The 21,671-nt window shown below is 43.5% G+C and overlaps 2 protein-coding genes across 6 annotated transcripts; one reads left to right on the plus strand and one right to left on the minus strand.

Annotated features, from left to right (window-relative positions):
* The first annotated feature begins 513 nt into the window (after positions 1-513).
* Positions 514-9,656, plus strand: LOC117966306 (ceramide synthase 1-like). Of its 2 annotated transcripts, none has more exons than XM_059014967.1 (7): positions 514-1,427; positions 3,689-3,848; positions 4,503-4,683; positions 5,228-5,389; positions 5,718-5,865; positions 6,495-6,640; positions 6,917-9,656. In XM_059014967.1, exons 1-7 carry the CDS (start codon positions 1,170-1,172, stop codon positions 6,987-6,989), a joined length of 1,128 nt encoding a protein of 375 aa, XP_058870950.1. In that variant the 5' UTR covers positions 514-1,169; the 3' UTR covers positions 6,990-9,656. The 2 variants fall into 2 exon arrangements, with proteins under 2 accessions (XP_058870950.1, XP_058870951.1); XM_059014968.1 differs by lacking the exon at positions 514-1,427 and adding an exon at positions 1,463-1,766.
* Positions 9,657-10,462: 806 nt separating this feature from the next.
* LOC117401307 (BOS complex subunit ncln-like) lies at positions 10,463-20,305 on the minus strand. 4 transcript variants are annotated; one of them, XM_059014964.1, is made up of 15 exons: positions 19,953-20,305; positions 18,356-18,546; positions 17,279-17,423; positions 16,890-16,984; positions 15,715-15,795; positions 15,094-15,197; positions 14,391-14,479; positions 13,584-13,723; positions 12,883-13,079; positions 12,637-12,724; positions 12,374-12,412; positions 11,933-12,093; positions 11,778-11,831; positions 11,458-11,536; positions 10,463-11,322 (listed from the first exon to the last, which is right to left on the minus strand). In XM_059014964.1, the coding sequence occupies exons 1-15, from the start codon at positions 20,125-20,127 to the stop codon at positions 11,260-11,262; spliced, it is 1,701 nt and encodes a 566-aa protein (XP_058870947.1). In that variant the 5' UTR covers positions 20,128-20,305; the 3' UTR covers positions 10,463-11,259. The 4 variants fall into 4 exon arrangements, with proteins under 4 accessions (XP_058870947.1, XP_058870948.1, XP_034767847.2 ...); XM_059014965.1 differs by having other exon boundaries at positions 12,901-13,079; positions 19,953-20,304; XM_034911956.2 differs by having other exon boundaries at positions 11,933-12,096; positions 19,953-20,304.
* Positions 20,306-21,671: the final 1,366 nt, after the last annotated feature.

Here is a 21,671-nt window from a genome sequence, read left to right on the forward strand (position 1 = left end):
AAAAAAAAAATCCACCTGAAAAGGATTCAGTATCTACGGAGCCCCAGAGACGACATGGTTGAGAAAAAAAAACGATGGAGTAATCTGTGCGTACAGTTTACTAATCTGTGTGTACAGATTAGTTCAGCGTTTTTTTTTTTTCCTCAACCATGTCGTCTCTGGGGCTCCGTAAGTATCAGCCATCAAGATATGTAACAAAGCACTGCTTGCAGGTCTAAAGGATCAATGCATGTTTGAAGGATGCACAACGTGAGCTAAGGTCGGATAAGACGTAAACCCAAGGTCTTACTGTAAAAGTGACTGCAGCAGCAACTGTTGATGCATAGTTCACCCCTTGGCCCCTTGTCTCTGTAAATCGCTTTGGACTGCTAAATGACTAATTAAAAAAAGTGCTTGTAATAATTATACGAGAATGTCACACCAAAACTTGACGAAATACAACATGTCCCCGCTGAACACGGGTTCTGGACTCTTTAAAGACAAAATAACGTTAATAATAACACTGCGCCTTTAAATACAGAACAAACGGGGATGGTCGCGGTTACATCAGTCTGGTGCATTGCTTAACACGGGCTGGCGGAGGCGACCGGAGGCGGTGTGCCCTGCCATTTTTCAAGTGTTTCTTCAGTCCTTTGTCTCCAGCAAAAAAAAGTGCCCTAACTGATAATGTGAAGGTTGCGTTGCATTCGAGAATAAAGAAAGAAACGCCGCGGGATTTGAATTTTACAGATTGCTGCACCACAATTGCGTTTTTTTTAATTGCATTTATTTATTTATCAGAAGCACCGCTGCACTGAAACAGATACAGTAAGCAATTTGAAGACAACACTGCAGATTTATGTATAGCCTAAACGTTTTGTGTAAAATGTAGCGCTTTAAGTGTATCTCAGAACAAAACGCTATTTTTTTTTAAACGAGACACCTGCCAGTTGTCTTGAATCACACCAGTGCAGAATTGCATCTGTATTAGGGGGGGAAACCATACGGCGTGACTGAGAAATGAGGCTGGGATACTGTATCTCGCATTAGAAAACAGCTTAATAAGCAAAAGCGACAACCTTGTCCTGTCCTGAGAGGCACGGAGGTGGACATTCTGGATAGCTAACAGCGGCTAAAACGGACCGCCGCCTCTTCTTCGCCCTGTTCTTTTATTAATAGAGGTTTTTAAAATGGGAAGACCACCTCAAGCGGACGGTAATATCAGCGTCAGGACGGTGGAGCCCATGCCCGGCTATGCGGATCTTATAACTAGGAGCTGTTCGGCTTTGCTCAGTGCCTTCAACGAGTGCCGGGGCTGCGGGTTTGAGCTGTCTAAAAGGACGCTGTTGGAAAACGCCATCTTAACTTGGAGCGACATCGTGCTGTTTGCGGTGTGTGCCCTGGGGTGGACAGTGCTGCGACAGGCGCTTTCTGCGTATATATTCCGGGTAAGCGAGTGTCTGACTGCACACTTCAAACAATCGCACAATTAACACCCAGCGCCGCATCTGATGAAGGAATGCACAGTCTGTTTGTCTGTCCGGTACTCCCTCAGTGTCCTGGGTTAGATATGCCAGTACTCAAAGGAAGACGCTGCATGCGGTCTGCAGTGTTCTGAATTATGAAGACTACAAGTACACCTTAACCCTGTAATGCCCATTTCTGTGTCACATCGGATACAAGGCTTAGCCACACCTCTATATTATCATGTTTTTAAAGGCATTGCAGGGTTAAATTAATGTGGCTATTCGTACTTTGCACGTTTGTCATCTTCAACCCCCAAGCAGGTATATTATTGCATTGTTTTGTTTATTTATTTTGATATTATTTATTTAACCCTGTTTTTCTCCCCAATTTGAAATGTCCAATTGTATTTTAGGCTCAGCTCACCGCTACCACCCCCGCGCTGACTCGGGAGGGGTGAAGACGAGCACACGCTGTCCTCCGAAGCGTGTGCCGTCAGCCGACCGCTTCTTTTCACTCTGCAGGCCCGCCATGCAGCCACCTCAGAGCTACAGCGTCGGAGGACAACGCAGCTCTGGGCAGCTTACAGGCAAGCCCGCTGGCGCCCGGCCAGACCACAGGGGTTAGTGGTGCGCGGTGAGCCAAGGACACCCTGGCCGACAGTGGAGTAGCCTGGACTCGAACCGGCGACCTCCAGGCTATAGGGCGCATCCTGCACTCCACGCAAATAAAAACCAATTGAAGATTATTGTTGTGTTTCCTGTTGCAATAAACTAAGCAGACTCTCCAGGGAGAGACAAGCGTGTGGTTAGTTGGTTTTTAATCTTCAAACAATACAAGATCCGACCTGCGTTTGTTGTGGAATTAATGCCCAACTTATGGCATATTTAGGATCAGTATTTCCTGACCGCAGACAGTTATTCAAGAGCCTGATCACAGCTGGTCCTAGCTGGGTAAATAAAGGAAGCGATAGTTATTGTGAGCTGCAGTGGGTCGATAACGCATATCCAAGGTTGTTTGTTTGAACAAAACCCTTTAGAACAAAGCTGGTTTCAGCCTATCAGTCTGGCAGCAGCCAGGGGGGGTTATTGAATGGATGGATCTCACCATGAATATCCTATCCCGAGCTGTATTTATCTTGGTTACATAACCTGCTGGGAACATTTCAAATTTTAGGACGAGAGAGAGAGAGAGGAGGACATTTCTTCTGCTGCATTGCAACAGTGACTGGCATTGTTCTACCGTTGCTGTGGAAACAGAGATTTACTAGATGATCGCCCCGGTTACATAAAAAAAAAAAAAAAAACGAAAGCAGACCTCCTATTCTAAAACACCCCCGATTCTTTAAAACAGCAGGTCAAGCTGCTCAAGTTAGCACGAGCAAGGGGCACTCATGCAACCCATGCAGTCACATTAGATACGCTGGGCAGTCTCTCTATGTCAAAGGACAGCGTATCGAGCCCAGGCTGTCCCCAGTGTAACTCGGGCTGTCTGGGAAGACCCCGGAGTGGAGAGTCAGTTCCACACGGACTGGCACACACAAGCAGGTTCCATGACGTGCTCAGGGTCACACACAGTGTCAGTGGCTGAGCCCTTTTCTTTCACCACTGGACCACCAGACCTGATGTTGCTATTTCTGCCATGCTATCTGAAGGTGGAAGCCCAAACATTGCAGTTAATTATTAAAATAGTGAGTCTTCATTAAGAATTTCTAGTGATTGATGAGAATCCTGTTGGATCCTGATTCTCCTTGGATAGAGAGCTGTTTGCTGTTTTTGAATACTCTCTCTCTCTCTCTCTCTCTCTCTCTCTCTCATATATATATATATATATATATATATATATATATATATATATATATATATATATCTGTGCCATACTTCATCTGCTGAATGTATGTCCATTAGGTATCTAAGATATTGCCCAAGCCAAGAAGGGCATTCACCACTCATTAAAGGATGCTGACAGCATTTATTTCATAATGACATTTTCGTTCCCTAATGCATTATTGACAGCACTTGCTGCTGAAGCCCTGGCAAAGTGGGTTTAGCACTACCCTCATAAAAGTTTACTATGTGTGGTAAACCACGGTAAATGCCTGGCAAGTATATTAGTATCTGACCTAGCAAGATGCATTGTAAAAGCACAGTGAAGCACAGGAGATGACAAAGCCTGTTGCAAAAAGTTCTGCTAGGAATCTGGGATAAACCCGTCTCTGTGTTTGATGTTTGAATTGTCGTTCCAGCCGCTGGGACGCTGGTGCGCTCTGCAGCCCAAGGATGCGTCGAAAATGCCGGAGAGCGTGTGGAAACTGCTCTTCTACACGGCATCCTGGTCCTACAGCTTCTACCTGCTCTTCTTCACTCAGTACACCTTCTTCCATGACCCGCCCTCCGCCTTTTACGGTATGGTAAGCGCTAGGCTGAGCCTAGAACCGCCTGTTAGCCTTTAACCCTGTCATGCATGGCGACCTCATGTGGGGGATGAATAAAAAGAAATACAACCACATTTAATGAAGACCAAAAACGTCACCGCCCCCTGCTTATAGGAGATGGGGATTCATTTTCGGAAGTGCATTGTGGAGTGGATCTATGTTTAAACTTCCTTTGGAGTTATGAACAAGAAGCTTTAGTGCTACATTGCTGTTTAACATTGAAGTAACCTCTGGCTTGCCCTTGTGTTCATTGCTGACAAGCCTGGACATATAATCACATTTTATGCTTCTTGAAGAAATGCAGCTGAAAAAAAACCAGAACAACAAAGTTATAGAAAGACCCTTATAAACGCTGACCAGAGCATCAGCATAGCAAAGTGTAATAAAGCATAGGGAAGCATTGGAAAGAACAGTAAGGTATGGGCATGCATATTAAACTGTGGTAAACTATGGTAAATGCAGAGTGTAACCATCAGAGAAGCATGGGACAGGTGTACTGTGGTAAACTTTTATAAGGGGAGAGCCTTCCTGTGCTGCCAATCTATATTTTACAAGAACTGAAATAATAAAACCAAAAAAAAAACACGAATAAAATTGCCTCACCCCTGCGGCTCTCCTGTCCCAGACTGGAAACGAGGGATGGCGGTGCCCACTGACATCGCGGTGGCCTACCTGATCCAGGGCAGCTTCTACGGGCACGCGATCTACGCCACACTGCACATGGACGCCTGGAGGAAGGACTCGGCCGTCATGCTGCTCCACCACGTCATCACCCTGGCGCTCATCACCTTCTCCTACGCATTCAGGTGAGATTCACAAGACCGGTACTACCCTGGTTCATCCATACGTTCCAACGTTTCGGTATGTTTAACATGCCTTAAAGTGTGTGTGTGTGTGTACACACGTCAGATGATCTAGCCTGGGCTCTGCGTGTCTATTGCAGGCAACTAGAGTTGAAGAGCGACTCCTGAACACAGCTCAAAGAACCTAAACACTGAAAATATCAAAAAGTAAAAAAATAAAAAGATAATTGAGTTAATTCAATAGCAACAGAAGGATCGCAAAAATCCTTCGTATTGTTCTCATGCTGGGCCACTTCCGAGAGTGTGTGCCGAGTTCCAGGATGGGGCTGATGATGGTGTGTCTGTGTGTGTGTGTGTGTGTGTGTGCAGCGCTCCCTCGTGCGTGTGTGTGTGTTTGCAGCGCTCGCTCATGTTTGTCTGTGTGTGTCTGTGTGTGTGTGTGTTTGCAGCGCTCCCTCGTGTGTGTGTGTGTGTGTGTGTGTGTGTTTCTGCAGCGCTCCCTCTCGTGTGTGTGTGTCAGCTCCCTCCTCCTCCTCCTCCTCTCCAGGTATCACAACGTGGGAATCCTGGTTCTCTTCCTGCATGACGTAAACGACATCCAGCTGGAGTTCACCAAGCTCAACGTGTACTTGAAGAACCGGGCTGGAGTCTACCACCTCCTCAATGACCTGGTCTCCAACCTGGGCTGTGTGAGCTTCGGCACCACCTGGTGAGTCTCCAACCTGGGCTGTGTGAGCTTCGGCACCACCTGGTGAGTCTCCAACCTGGGCTGTGTGAGCTTCGGCACCACCTGGTGAGTCTCCAACCTGGGCTGTGTGAGCTTCGGCACCACCTGGTGAAACCAGCCCGCTGCAACACAATGCCTTACCTGCAGGGGTCCTCGGTTTACTCAGCAGTGCATACAACTTACCTTAGGTAACCAGTAGGAATCACTGTATTAGTATGATGGGTAAATGGAGTAAGCCAAACAAGCCTGGACAGCTGTAGACAGCTCTCTCTCTCTCTCTCTCTCTGTATGACTCTGTCTGTGTTCGTAGGTTCTGGTGTCGTCTTTACTGGTTCCCTCTTAAAGTCCTCTACACCACCTGTGTCTCCAGCCTGCAGTCTGTTCCCAATATCCCTTTCTACTTTTTCTTCAACACTCTGCTGTTTGCGCTCACCCTGATGAATATCTATTGGTTTCTGGTGAGTAGACCCACTGGACTGCCCCCACCTGCCTGTAGCCTCGCTCACAACCCACTCAAACGAGCTGGAGTGAGACACATTCACGCAGCTTTACTGCTTGCACCTCTGTTTTTTTCTTTTCTTTTTCATCCTTCCTGTATTACAAGCATTCATCTCTGAATTGACAGTTAATAAAGCAGCCTTGTTTTTTTATTTTACTGTGGAGATAACTATTAGCTATGGTATACTGCGATACATACTATTAGAATTCAAATGTATTCAATTAACCAGGATATAATCCTTGAGCTATACATTTTATTTGCAAGGGGGTTCTGGCAAGAAGTAACATTTTAAAATAGATGGGGGAAAAAAAAGAGACGAATCGTTCAAACAGGACAAAAAAAAAAAAACCTAAAAACAGTAATAGAAAACAAAAGCATGCCCGTTAGAATCGTTCCAGTATGTACAGGGTTTGCAACCCTGGTCAGGTTTAAAATACATGTTTATCAGCGGTTTAAAAAGCTATTGTGAAGAGACTGTTTTTATGTTTGAAGGAAATTAATTCCAAAGACGGGACAGACAATGGCACGTTGGCCCGTATTCAAACCCTAGTGCCTCCCCCGTTTACTCCTGTGTCCCCCTCTCTCCAGTACATTCTGCTGTTCGTGGTAAAGGTGCTGACAGGGCAGATGACGGAGGTGAACGATGTGCGGGAGTACGATATCGAGGATAGCAGGAAGACCGCTCTGCACAAGAAGCAACACGAGCGACCCCATCACAACTCCTGGAAAGAACGGTAAAGGTCTTCTTGTGTGCGATTTAATCCCGACGCACGCACTGTAGATTCCACTTCATGCATACCTCACTCACAACCAGCGAGTGAATCTAACAGGGTGAGGGGTAAATGGAGTCAACGAAACAAGCCGGGAAAGGTGTATGATTCAGAGAAACAATGACAAAGAGACTGAAAGAAAGATGTTCTGCTTAGAAAATGATTTTTTAAATAGTAGCACTGGGAATAGTAATGTTTAGCAGCTGTTTTAATGTGCCGGTATGCTTTGTTTTATTTTAGGACGCGCTTGAAGAACGGCATTGTGAAGGACAAGCGCTTGAAGAACGGCATTGTGAAGGACAAGCGCTTGTAACGGCCCCGTAGCACCACCTTGTGGCGGAGAGCTGCACTACAAGCCCAGAAGATCACCCTGCTCTGTATCCAAGTCAATGTAAATATGCTTTGCAATTCTAGAAACCATTCTAGACGCCTTTTTATATTTCAGATTGCACTGTAAAAGGTCTTAGTGTGTTTGAGTTGATTTTCTCATTTTCGCCTTCAAAACCGAGTGAAATTGGACGCGGGATCAAATAGAAACAGTTGGGGGACCTTGGCTGGGTTTGCAAAAAAAACCAAAAAAACATTTGAAGTCATTAATGTCAATTCACTAGCCCCTCGTGCATGAATCAGGCTCAGGTCACAAATGAATTGAGTTTGCTGGTCTCAGCCAAGCCCTTTGTTGGATGTTACAAAGCCACAGGCGCAGTTCAGTGCAGCTGGCAGCCTTTTCTAGTACTGAGAGGCTCGGGACTTGACGTCAGGCAGGAGAGAGGCGCACTCGCTGGCAGAGCTGTGAGGGGACGGCCCTATAGCACCTGCCTGCCTCATATACCTGACTGCATCTAGTGCCACTGTCTCTGTCTTAATCCTAAAAAAAAGAAGAAAGACAACTGTGTGAATAAAGAGGGCTTACACTGCCTCTATTTGTAAGTGGAAATGGGTGTCACGTCTTAAGGTCACCCTATTTAAAGAGGGGGGGGTGGGGAGTAATGAGACGCTCTACAGTGACATCACCCTCCCTCCGTTGCACACTAAATCTTGTATAGAAACTTCACACTAAAAACACTTCCTAAATCCAGTGTATCTGACTTGCCAACTCCATATACCTTTTAATAAAGCTACGGAGAATACTCCTGATCTTGGGAGCTTTCTGGTGCCCATAGAAAGCAGAATTGGTGTGCAGAAGCCTCCTCTTTATTATATTCAGAAGAGCCAGGGATCGGATCTGGAGACGCAGCTCTATTGTGAAGGTCCGTTACGCTGGATCCACACCTGATTCACTTTGCTGAGCTCAAGCAAGCCTCTAGCAAACCACGCTGTCTGAACTGGACATCCCCCAGGTGAAATTACTGCTGAAAAACTGAGCTCAACCGATAACCCAACCAGTAGACTGTCTGGTAAAAGAGCATACTGGGAATCCACGCTTCACTGAACATTCCTCGATTCTTTTAAGAAAGACTTTCACTCTCTGGCTTCTTCACAACGAACCCTGTTGAGATTTGAACTGAGCTGAACGACGTGAAGTCAATGCAGATTTTTCCACAGCAGGACAGCTCCGAATGATCTCGATGTTTTGAACCCGCTCCACAGTATTGCATGCAGCTGCATATATCTTGCTGTTCCCTTGACAAGTCAGAGGATTCTGTTCTTTTGCACAGTGAACATGTTTTTGAGCAAATGCACGCAGCGATCCGACACCTGTGTTGAGCGTTTCTTGAGAGTATTTTTGTGCCTCTTCAAAACCTTTTATTTGTTAATGTTAAAAAAAGTCCCCTCATTCCCCAAACTGGGTTTAAATGCATTTTTTTTGTTGCTTAATTTTATATATTTTAATTGTAGAGTTTCTTCAAATGTAAAACACAAAGCTCTCTATTGATTTTTTTTTTTTTTAATGGTTAAATATAATTTAGGATGGAAATGATGCATTTTTTAAATGGTTCCTTTGGTTTCATCACTGCAGAAGTTAGAATGCACACCTCCAGTTTCGCTGTACATTTCATAGCATAGCATCAGTTACAGTGGTGTAGGACTTATTAAAGCAACTCTTTGGGAAATTGCACTCGGTTGTATTACATCAACATGATCTGATTTCTAGTGATCTAAGAAGTTCTGCTGTTAATCAAAAGTCCCTTCATAATGTATTACCTGGTCCATCGATTACAACCAGTAACTGCCCACACAGCATCTTTGTATTTTAAAAAAGTGATATAATAGTAGAGGTCCATACAGCAATGCCCAAGGATGAATTATTTATATATATATATATATATCTCCTACAGTCTCCTACTAAAACCTTTTTTTTTTTTTTTTTTAATTTCTTAGATTTTGTATTTAAAGTCAGATGTGTTTCCATCTTTATTATTTTTTTAAAATAATCCCAGAGTTGTGTAAATGAAACTAGAGTCCCATATTTAATGTACTGCACATGGTTTTTGTGGTTGGTGTCTGGACAGTGTTGTCACAGATCTAGTTGACACGTGTAACGTTTTGCAGAGATGTGGTTCTTAAGCTACCCGGGTACAATAGTCCCATACCGGAGTTCCTGCAAGTCGTTGCACGGGTCTGCTTGGTGTACCGCAGGCTTGAGGATCACATTTCTTGCTGGCATTGTAGTTTCCTTTCAGTCCTCTTAAACTGGTGGTGAACTCAATATTCATGAGTTTTAAAGAGTAGGGGCCTGATAATGTACCAGCGACTATTTTTTTAATCGCATTTGCTGATTTTTCCTGGGACTTTTTGATCTGCAGTTTCCATTTGGCCCCGAACCAAGTGTTTGCACATATCCACACACAGATTTCAACCCATCACCCCTCTCCTCATGCCAGGCAAGAAATGTTGAACCCCAATCCTTCTAATTCTGCATGCGTGATCAGTGGAAAAAACATAGATAAGAAATGGATATATTTTTTTGTAATAAAATGTAAATATTTAAAACCACTGAAATGTTATCCGTTCACAAGAATAAAACCTTTTTTTTTTTTTTTTTTTTTGTATATATGCTTGTTGTTTACGGTATGTTGCATCAACTCAGTATCCAGAGCCACAACATTTCAACACATGTATTTATTTCTTGTTCCGGCAGCTTTCAAGGTTTTTCTTCTGATCATGTACAACACAATGATTCAGAGTAGGGCAAGAGAGAGCGAGCCATGGAGAACCAAAATAAATAATGACAAGCTTCATTAAAGGCAGCAAAGCACCAGCTCTTACCTCTCTGTCAGAGAATTCATTACCTTTTCAAATGTCACATTTTACTTCATTTCCAATCGAACCGCCCATCTGAAGCGGCACATCTTTTTAATTCTAAGCACAGGTGCACGCAGTGACCAAGGCTTCGTTTGTGTTGCATTACAGCTAGTTAAACCCCTAATTAGCATTAAGCTGTCTAATTAGGAAAGGGTGTCCTGGTCAGGGTCTGTGAAAATAGACACAACAGCCCCAATGAAAAAGAATGGGTTTGAAAAAAAATGATCAGTTAAATTCTAGTACCTTTGCGTTGTGACAATGACAGCACCTAGCAAAGTAAAACAATCATTTTGAGAAGCTTGCTACACAACAGCACCATCAAGACGTTCCAAGCGTCTGCGGTTTTAGTTTGAGCTGGTTTGCAGGTTTTCAGAGCAGTATTCAGCACTGCACCATGCCCGCTCCTTGCGGGGGCTTCCGGTACTGAAAGTGGTGTCTGGACAAGTTTAGCAACGTGTCCTTCCTGAAACGCTGTTCTGGTATTTGCAGATCTGACATCTCTGAACCGTCAAAAACACACCAACTCTGAATACACGAGACTCCACTGTTTCCTACACTTTTTATTGGCAGTTGTCATAAACAGTGTCATTTATGTGCCCATGAATAAGTACACACAGGGATTCCAGTGGTTACTGGTACAGTCTCCAACAATTGACTCGTCACATGTTCTGTAATATTCTGTGAACACATACCTCTGAAGCAGAACAACCAGTGACAGGGGGGGTGGCAGTATTTGTTTTAAGGTGTATTTGTATTTATAAATTGTTTTCCTCCAGTATCCTAAATCTAAATTCTCCCATTTTATTCAGATAAACTTTTCCAAAGCTCTGTGCTGAAAGAGGCGCAGTAGAATGTGTCAGGAAGAGTAAACATAACGTACGTACCCCCCCCCCCCCTCCCAAACACAGAGCTTTGGTACGATCCTATACCTGACATGCTGTTTTACCTGAAATCACAGCCACATTGAAAACCTGAAGAGTGAAAGTTCATATGGCTAAACTGGGAATCCAGTAGAACACAGAATATCAAACAGAACTAGGGCACACCTGGATAGGAAAATTGATTTTATACATACACCTTTAAAAATGAAAGCTCCCACACAGACTGTAGCTTATATGCAGGGTGTGGATAGCCGCACTAGTGAATTGAAAAGGTATATTGACTCTGGAGAGAGAAAGACAGGGGCTTGGTCTTTCAACCTATTGATCCTGTAAAAGGGGTAGCGGCTTTAGGCTCAGTTTAAATTCTGCAGGGACAATTCCAATTAAATAAAAAAAAAAAATCCCATCATGATTTTTCCCAAAAACACACAAGGAGTGAAAAGTCTTATAAAAAGTTTAATGCTGCTTAGCCTTGGGCTGAGTCACCTTCCGTACCACACTGTAGAGAAGCCAGAAGTTCTGAAACAGAATGCAGAGACAGGGGGAGATTAAAAAGGGACTGACGTAACAAACAGATCATTTTCAATCCAACCCCAGCCCTGCCGGAACTCAGTGTCACAATGATAAATCACCTCCCTCACATTAAAAACTTACCTGGATCGCTAAATACATCACCCCCAGATAGACTGCTATACAAAGAGCAAGCAGCAGATCAAAGATAGCAGGCTTCACTCTAGGAAAACACAAGACAAACATTCGTCAACACAAGACCGATCTGATCTTCAGGAAGTTTATTCTCTAAAAGCAGCTAGAGGTTCGGATCAAGTGTATATAAGCCATGGATTCCTAAGGTGCGTATCCCTGTGCAGCATTAGAACACATGTATTGTAAAAGGCTACAGGACCGCACTGCTGGGTCCACTCCAGAAAAGGATGATGGAATTCAGCATTCTTTTTAAATGGAATACGATTTACCTGTATGCATTCATGACCTGCTTCAGCTGATCATAGAAGACAAATTCTGGATCTCTGGAAGAAAGATGGAAATAAATAAACATTTAAAACCACCCCAGCATCAGCCTGCATGTAGATTTAGCAGCAGAGAGGCTGCGGAGAGCCCAGCGCGTTACCTCTTGTCTGCCTTGACGTAGTGGCGCTTGACGTCCTTGAGGTATCGGCTCAGGTAGTACTCCAGTGTGCCCACCACAGGGCTCTCCTTGTCAACGAGCTGCGCAGCCCGGGGCTGAGAGGTCAACCAGTCCAGCACGGATGACAGCTGCTCTTCCTGGACCTGCTGAGGGGGACGGGGGACGGCACAGCCTGTCAACACCGTTACCACTACAGACCAGCTTTAAAAGGTCACCCGGTCACGTGATTTGAATGGAATGAGTTTTTTTTTTTTTAAAGAAATGTTCAAAGCCAGGCAAAGCTGTTGTCTTACTCTCATCTCTTGATCAAATCTCCACAATCTCTTTGTTATTAAACTCCAGCAGGGAGTCTGCACTAGTTGTGTGTGTGTTTTCTCTTTTTACCAGGAACGGGATGAGGCGAGTGTTCCTGCAGATACTTACCATTTGTTCTGTAAAGATCTGCAGGTCCTCTGGGGCACCCTGGGAAGAGAAGAACACAAGGCAGGGTTTTAAGGGATCCTGAACCTTTCAGGTTTGTTAATTAAAAAGTCTATGATCAGCTTTGTTTTTTCTAATGCAGCGTATAATAGGTGGCAGTGATAATCAAAGTATAACATTCAGTTGTCTAATATGCCCGTTTCCGAGCTAGATCAATTGATAACTTAAATTAAAAAGGAATTGGAATTAGCAAAAACAGGACAGACCTTTCCTGTGAGGTTATAGATGACTCTAGCCAGTGCCTCTGCTATGATTTTAGTATTACGGCTGAGAGTTTGCACATCCACCTGGGTCCTGAATAAGAAAAGAAAAAAAAAAAAAAAACGACAATACTTTTATTAGAATCAGTTATTAGCAATAAAAATAAAGAATACACCTGCTGGTCCTGCCATTTATAGAACCCAAACTCCCCCCTTCCCCCTTCCAAAAATATCCAAGTAAGTGACACATGCCCTTTGCCTGGCACTGACCGCACGTCCATGATGCTGCTGCGGGCTGCGCTGCGGTGGCTCTCCAGATGGGACAGGGTGAAGGCGGGGAGCCGGCGAATGCCGAAACGCTCGTGCTCCCAGGCCAGAGTGTCGTCCGCCAGGTTGATCTTCTTGTGCACCATGGAGAACTTCACCTCCGGGTACTGGCTGGAAGAGACCTGGGGAGGGAGGGAGGGAGAGAGCAGTGCTCAGATGTGACGCAGGCTTACTGGAGACAGATTGATTAACCCCATGGCTTCTAGACTGTGAGCTTCTTGGTCGATTTATCTCGCTGGTGCCCAGCTTGGAGCCTCACGAAGGTAGCTACAGTGAGCATGTGCTTCCCTTGCACGCTGCGAGACTGAAGCTCTTCCGTGTGTGTTTTGTAATGAGAAATGTCAGGATCTAATGATAGAATCGAGATGCAAAATGGGGAAACCCTGGTGCTCTTTATACAAATACAGGCTGGATTTGTACAGCTCCCCTTCAGTGACTGCGTACATAATCGGATCACATTAAGTTTCCCATCTATATCTATTTTATAATGCATTTATGTGCTTTTTACAAAGTTATTGAAGGGTAGCTTCTCGAACTACAGTGTTCGCATGAACGGTTTTAAAATAAGAAATTGTGACCGAAGGGCCCCTTTGAGGCGGCGCTGGCACTTCAGATCTCAAACTCACTGTCTCCAGCTCTTTGAGGAGCGTGTGCTGGGGGCTCCCCTCTTTCGGGGGCTTGGAAACGTGCAGGTGAAGGCTGTCGCTGCTCCCCAATGTATCGAGGCACAAGACGAAGGCCACGTTATCCTGCAGCAGGCTGGAGTCTACAAGGGGATACAAGAGAGCACAGAACTCAATGTGAAACCAGCCACAGCTGGTTAGACAGGAACCCAGCCTTCTGGTTCACCAAAAACACTGCCACCGTTTACACAAAACACATTACAAGGGCATAGAATTATTCTCAAACAGCAGCTATTATTAGACGATAATAGTATTTATTCTTTTACAGAAGTAATCTTCAGGAAAGGTTCAGGTAGTCACTTCATAGATAACTTTTATAACACAATAAAATTTGTTTGCAAATACTGGTAATTCACTTTGAAACCAAAAGTGCTAGTTTTGTGAGACTTGATTGAAAGCAAAAGGCAGCAGACTTACAAAAATAAGATCGAAAACTAAAAGCCCTCTATGTATGGAAAGCTTTAGCGACTGAACCATCAAAACGCAAGGAAGTGTTCACTCAGCTATTATTTATTTACAGACAATGATAATTAGAGTGGCTCCCACTTGTGTAAGTACAGGACAGGGGGTTGGTATTAGTAATGGATACGTATTGTGCTTTTGCAGCAGTTTTTACAATGCTGTATGACTTATCTTTCAGTCTTAGTGAAATGACTGCATCGGATTCTATTCCTAAAAAAAGAAAAAAGTCAATGCAACATAACATAACTTTAACATGCATTTATACGGCTTGGGTAAGGTCTACTGTACCTGTGTGATCCAGATTGTCTTCTAACCAGCGTTTAGTTCCTTGATAATTAAACTTCCCACCTCCCGAAACGAAGAACAGCAAGTTGTATCTGGGGACAAAACAAAGGCATTCTCAATCAATCACACACAGGACTGATTAAACCTTCAATCAAAGGCATTCTCAATCAATCACACACAGGACTTCCGCAGGACAACTTCTCGAACTCCACAGAGTTCACACAAACGGTTTTACAATTTCTAAAAAAATGGAATTAAATTTGTGACCGAAGTAGCATCTTTCAAGTACAAGGCGTTTTTAAAACGGTCAACTCTAAAAAGCTCTGCAATGCTAGGGAGAAAAAAAAAAGGTCAATTACAAAAGGTGTTTTAAGCCTGGATTTAAACACCTCAGCTGGCCCAGGATAGATCTTCTAGTCCAGGGGTGGCCAACCCTGATCCTGGAGAGCCGCAGGGTCATCTGGGTTTTGTTCTACCCGAGTTCTCAATTACTGAACTGAACCAATTCTTTTCTTAATTGGTCAACACTAACATTTTTTTCCAGGTCTTTACCATTGATGATTTAAAAGAGACACCCAGAAAACCTGCATGATTGTGGCTCTCGGCCACCACTGCTGTAGAAAAACTCCAAAGTGTGTGGGGGTAAAGGGGGTGAAGTCCCCAGTGAACTACCCACGCAAACACCCCACAGAATGAAGCAGCTTACGCAGCATGTGTTCTCTTGTAGGTGTAGAGCCTTGAGAAGAGCCTGGCCAGTTCCAGCAGGACAGCCACCCCGCTGCCGTTGGAGTCAGCCCCGTACGACAGCCACTAAACAAAGAAACACAACGGAAACAAATCACAAACCGGGGAGACTCTGAACGCAGCGGCAGCTTTTACTCAGCCGGGATAGTAAAACCTTGAGAGGCTCCAGTCGCGTTCACAGAGACGTCCTGCAATGCAGGCAGTACTTTGTATTTATTTTTACTGTTACATGTAAGCCAATGCAACTTCAGTACATTCCAAGATAAAAAAGTAAGTCAAGCAGACAAACATTTTGGTTAAGCACCTTTGTCAGTGCACTAAAAAAGCAAGTGAAAAATAAAACACAACTCTACACCGAACAAGCCACTGCACAGTATAACACCACAATGATAAAATAAACGAAACTGCAAACCTCAGCTATTTAATATAAAAGGGGTTCACCTTGAAACCTAAATATTGCATTAAGTCAAGCTGCACAAAACATTACTACTCAATAGGATTTGAAAAAAGTACAAATGCAGGGTGTGAACATGACGGGGGTGCGGACACAAAGGCGTGTTTGCAGCATAAAAACATCACTTACCGGAGCCACACAGAACGAGTCGTAATGCGCTACGAGGACAATGGTCGGAAGATCTTCTCCACCCACACCAGCTAGCCTTCCCTGCAGGGTGAAGAGATCGGAAGACTGGTTAGAACCGGACAGGTTACGTTAATCCCACCAACTTGCATTTCAAACACAAAGATAAGATCAATCTGCACTGCTCTTAGTGTTCGTACAGAGTCCTACTTTACCTCCTCATGAATTGGTTTACTATTGATGGGTCTTTATGGTACTGTTATTGCTACTCTTGCAGTAACTGCAAGATTTTAAAACGACTATAAATGAAAGGGGATCCGTACCAACAGACTGAGCTCGGATGTGGAGAGCTACAGCTTTACAGCAAAGCCTCTCATGTAAACACCACGATGAGCTTGCTTATACAAAGATTAAGATCCCGCTCTGTTTATCATCCACTCATCTACAACCAGGATCGTTTCAGCAGCTAAATGCACACAACCCCCTCCATGTAAAAAGCACATACTTTGACTATTTAATTGTGCAACTCTGTCGTGTTCTGCAGTTCTGTGAATATATTCCTTAAACGACATTACTCAGTATCTGAAAACATCCTCAAATCGCTAGACCATAAAAGTTAATGGAAAACTACCACAGAGAACAAAAACATCATGCTCCTTAATCAATGACCCTTGCTATTTGCTTTAGAGATTAAGTCAAGACAACCCACTCAGTTTTAGCTACCCACGTCTTTGACTATGAAACACTGAATGCATTATTGGGATGGAAATAAGACTCCCATTGCAGAGCAGTTTGATCCATTCCTGGTTTTACTATGCGTTTAATGAGACACACCTGAACTTGCTACATACACACTGTGGCTAAATCAAGCTTGCATTAAAACCTGGAATGTGTGAAGCTGCTATGCAACAGGAGTCTTATTTTCACCCGTCATCTTCTCTGCTCACTGTTCGAATTATTCAGAACTGAACTACTCACAGCAATGATTCAATCTTAGGTTTGATTTTACTGCAGCAGAGCAGAGCTATGAAATCAAGCCTGGTGGCATTAACAGATAATGGGGAAAGGTTACACCATGGTTGCTTTTAGGATAGAAACCCACCCAAACCCCGTCACTCGTATGGTGAGCTGGTTAAGTCAAGTGCTTTTGGAAAAAGTCTTCATTGATGTGGACCCACCTCCAGGCTTGTAATAGCCCAGTCGCTGACAGCCTTGCTCTGTGCTCCGCTCGTTACCATCTGGAAACCGTTTGCAGTAGCTGTGTGTAGCAGCACTGGAAGAGGGAGAGATGAGGAGGAAAAAAAATCCATCACTACAATTCAAAGGAAAACATCTGCAGTAACTGGTTCCGTACCCCTCCAACAACTAACCCTTAAGAGGGGAAGAGTTTAGGCTTTGCATTCGTTTATCAAGAATCCTTGCAAAAACACTGCTTTGCAGTACCCCAGGGTAGTAAAGAAGTACCTGTTAAACCTGGAGTGGAACGGCCCTCCAGGACCGGGATTAGACACCCCTGCTGTATAGATTTGAAACCCCAACAACACATTAGAACAAGGAGCTTCCCTACCTTCTGCAGCAGAGGCCAAGCCCTGGGAGGAAGAGGAGGTCAGGGTCTGCTCGTATATCGAGAGCAGCTCCTCTTCTTCCAGAGCGAAATACACAGGAACGATCGTCTCTGTGGCCAGCAGCTCCGGCTCAATCTCCATGAATTGCTGGAAAGGCGGTCAAGCAGAAATCAAGATCACAAGCGAGAATCCCATACCAAAAAGATGTCTATTTTAATGATCTGAACCGTGGCGGATCTCAATAATGCCACCTCAAAAGATATTCAGGGGACCACATTTCATTGCACTGATACAGCAAGTAGTATTTTTAATAAGTGGTCAGTGAATCAGCCCTTGTGGAAAACCCCAGTTGGATCAATACAGAGTTAAATCAGGGTATTTAGATCACCCCACAATCTCGTAACAAATGCCAGGGATGGAAATAAGACTCCCATAGGATAGCAGTTTGATCCATTCCTGGTTTTACTATGAGTTTAATGAGACACACCTGAGCTTGTTACCTATACACACTGTGGCTAATCAAGCTGGTATTAAAACCTGGAATGGATTCAACTGCTAGGCAATAGTTTCCTTATGTCCATCCCTGATTGCCCACGCACACTAGGTAATCAAAACATTTTAATTAGTTTTAAGTGAGAAAGTCAAGCAAGACTAATGTAGTTTCCTGCAAACCCTCCTGAAGGCAAACGGCAGAATAAGAGATTGACATGCCAGTGCTTGCAACAGCAGCAGGTTTCTATAGGTCACATTTAAAATAGAACAAGCATTTGATATTGCTAAATTGAAAGCAATACTTGGAGACGCCATGCAAATACAGCCAGACCGTTTCCTTTGTGACCTTGTGCATACATTAAACTTAGCGGCCTGCTCACCACATTTATTCAACTGTAATGCAAATGATATTCAGTGATAAGATGCACTTTTGAAAAGCCAGAATTGACTGCCCGCTTGATTTAGGGAATATTGCCTCAGAGCTTTGCAGTGCATCAGAACGACACCAAGCTCTGCCCCGAAGCGAAATCTTCGACTGTCTTAATACCCAAGAACCAGCTCTGGGTCTCATCACTTTCTCCCCTTACCTGCACAATGTCCTGGGGCATAGTGGACATGTTTTGTGGCAAGATGATGACCACAGCCCCCGCGGACTGGCGGAGCGCTTTCTGATACTTCTCGTAGGAGAAGTCAAGCAGCCGCATTATCACGCATCGCCGGCTGAGCACATCTGCTTCCACTGTGCGGGCCTCTGTGTTTAACACTGAGCTCCTGGTACCTGTGCAGAGAGAGAGAGAGAGAGAGAGAGAGAGAGAGAGAGAGAGAGAGAGAGAAACAGCGAAGCATTACACACTGAGGCTGAACAGCTCTTCAATGCAGACCTCCAAGACTGGTTGCACATCGAATGCTGCACCAGTACTGGCAGCCTCCATTAAAAATATCAAGACCCCCAAAACATTCAGAAGCTTTGATGCAAGACTTTTGAAAGCGGCTATTGAACAGCGAGCTATCTGGAAAGTGCTTGAGAGAACTGGAGGATTCACTGGCTCAACTCATACTGAATAGCTGATAGGATGCCAATTATTATTATTATTATTATTATTACTATTACTATGCACACATCACTGGACAGAGACCTGTTAGCAATGGTCCTAGCCTTGGATTCGTCTAGATGCTTCCAGCAGGTTCTTTCAGTAGAAGCATTGGGAATGGGCCAGGGCTGCAAAAAGCTTTTCATTCATAAAAATAAAACAATAAAAATCACACAAGCAATCAAGCCAGATGCACGCAATATCTAAAGACACAGCCCGACATTTAATCACTGCAGAGCTCTGAACAATCACCAGCCCTAAATCTCATCAATCACCTGCCTGGTTTTGCAGCGTGGAGGAGGGTGCCAAGATACACTCTTTCCTGTTTCCATCTGCAGTGTGGCTGGACTTCATGTTGATACTATCAGTAACCACAGTAATGTATAATTCCACCTACACTGCACATAGAAGATTAACCCATCAAGTACCAAATACACAACACGAGCTGTATTTATGCAGTTTGATACATTACATTTAGACTTCACTCTGCAGGTTAACAAAATTAGAGTAAGTCATCATACCAATACTGTGAATGTTTAAATAACAGGTAGATGATACCAGTTAAATGCTCCAAAAAAAAAAATCAAAGTACCCTGTTGTCAAATGAGGACAATGGCTCTTAATGGGTTAAACCGACCTGACCCTCTGAATACAGATTTCATCATTGAGTGAGAAGAACTATTTGACACTTTTGGACAACCCCCACTCTTGATGTTCGAGCTTTCTACAATGGACTTGGACATTGTCCACCGGAAAGCTGTCCCTGGTCCTATCGCTCTATTGTCCAGCTGAAGACATTCTAAAAACAGTAAACAATACCAGTGACTTTTGTTTATCACAACGGCTGGCTCAACAGAGGCGCGCATCAAACACAGCCCGGGCGTTACAAAAAACCCCGAAATACTACTGCTAATTACATAAACAAATTGAACTAATCTTTGAGAGGGCCTGTGTGCATATGTGTGATGTGCGGTCTACGCGTCTTTCGCAATGCTCGATAAGGGCTAGTATTGTACCTTCTATACACGCACGAAGCATTTCGTTATAAACGTGTTATATACATTTTTTTTTCTGTTTTATTGTATGCACTTACCATAGGCTTGCCCCTGCAGATCATACTGCTGCATGCGATAGACCGTGAATTCGTGAGCAGCCTCCGCCGGTAGCGGAGACACCAGGAACAGAACCGCCGGTAATAACACAATGAAAGTCAACGGGAAAGAAGCTTTCAACATGTTCTCGAACACCTCGCTGGCTTCCTCGAACATGATGACGAGAAGAAGAGCAGAACCGTGCGCTGAAAACGTACGTTTAAAATAAAATCAATTTAAGAAAAAGAAGGGAAAAAAAAGCCACCTCGATTGATTCAATGATTTGACAGTGACAGCTATCGCTCGCACACACAGGGCATTTACAAGAAAGGTCCTTCTGGCATTCGTGAAAGACGTCTAAAAAAATTGAAAGGGTCCTTCAGGCAAGAAAAGGGCACTTTCATATTTAAAGTCCCTCGTAAAAAAAAAAGGAAGGATTTATTGGTGTCAAAAAGCGAATAGAATTAAAAATACATAAAACTAAATATAATTTCTATGAATATGATAACATTAGTTCAGGAGGAGAGGTCTTTCAGAATCTCACAGGCGTCCCTCTACGGGCCTACTTGGTTGCAGCAAAGGATTCTGGATGTTGTAGTTGTCCAAATGGTACAGGTACGTTGAAGTAATGTTTTTTTGGATTGGAAACTTCCCGATATATAAATAATTGCTTCAAGCCACTGAACAATTCATTATTACTATACAGGTCGACTTGTCGGTTAGCCAAAACAATATAATGCAAGAGCAGAAGAAGCCTTCTGTTAATCTTTTTACTGAATGCTAATTAAATACACACTGTGCTTTATACTTGTTGTGAGGTAGTTACACACCGTGCAATGTTAACGAACCATTACACTTCACTGCTTGCTTAGTTGTGTATAAGAGAGATTTGTATTTATTTATTTCACCGGCATTGGGATGGTTGTTACTTCATCCTAACACCAGGGGGCGCTGCTGCTCTGCCTTTCAAAACCAGCAACCCGCACGTGCTGAGCATTTGCAAAACCCGTCAATTATTTATTCACAAAGACCTTCTGTTTTGATGTTTGTTACAGCGTGTAAAGCATAAAAACGCTTGTGGACTCGGACGTTAATTATTACTGTCAACAGCTGCATAACACAAAAACAAACTGACATGTACCTCTCCTGCACTCGGTATTACAGATAGTTTATATGATCACTCTGGTAGTAATTCTTAAACATACCTGTAGTGTATTCCACTGAACACAAAGGCGTTTCAGCAATTTTCAGTGAGAAATGTCAATAGACAAGTAAAGTGTAGTAGAGCACATTCAGGTAGAGCAAGGCATGGTATATCGCAGACTGGAATGGTAAAGCATGCTCATGTAACGTTAATGCATAGACTAGTTTTGAGAATGGAAAACTACAACATGGATTCTGGTGTAAACTTGCAGAAGGGGTGGCTGACGAATATCTAAAGGATTAAATACTTAGCGTACTGTCACAGGATTGACACTGACTAAATAACAGAGTTTCATTACCCATGTTTAAACAGAAAGCAAAGTATCATACCAACGAGTCTATTTACCCTGATTAAAAAAAAATACATGTTCTGTATGTTCCCATGTAACCCCAGTGTATTTTCTATTATATTACAGATTTAGTTTAGAATATCATTTTGATAGACAGCTAACTTGTCAGGCTAGATACAGTCCAAATTTCCACTTGGCAACAACGTCCAGAAGGCTTTCTCATATAAT

This window comes from Acipenser ruthenus, chromosome 49, assembly GCF_902713425.1.
Source record: "Acipenser ruthenus chromosome 49, fAciRut3.2 maternal haplotype, whole genome shotgun sequence".
In the NCBI taxonomy this organism is placed as follows: Eukaryota; Metazoa; Chordata; class Actinopteri; order Acipenseriformes; family Acipenseridae; genus Acipenser; species Acipenser ruthenus.

Coding starts and splice junctions, on each gene's coding strand:
- LOC117401307 (XM_034911956.2), bottom strand. CDS start 20,127: ATGTTCGAGGAAGCCAGCGAGGTGTTCGAGAACATGTTGAAAGCTTCT. Junction 14,480..15,093: donor TACAAGAGAACACATGCTGC/GTAAGCTGCTTC, acceptor TTTTGTCCCCAG/ATACAACTTGCTGTTCTTCG. Junction 11,832..11,932: donor TACGTCAAGGCAGACAAGAG/GTAACGCGCTGG, acceptor TCTTTCTTCCAG/AGATCCAGAATTTGTCTTCT.
- LOC117966306 (XM_059014967.1), top strand. CDS start 1,170: ATGGGAAGACCACCTCAAGCGGACGGTAATATCAGCGTCAGGACGGTG. Junction 5,390..5,717: donor GTGAGCTTCGGCACCACCTG/GTGAGTCTCCAA, acceptor CTGTGTTCGTAG/GTTCTGGTGTCGTCTTTACT. Junction 6,641..6,916: donor CACAACTCCTGGAAAGAACG/GTAAAGGTCTTC, acceptor GTTTTATTTTAG/GACGCGCTTGAAGAACGGCA.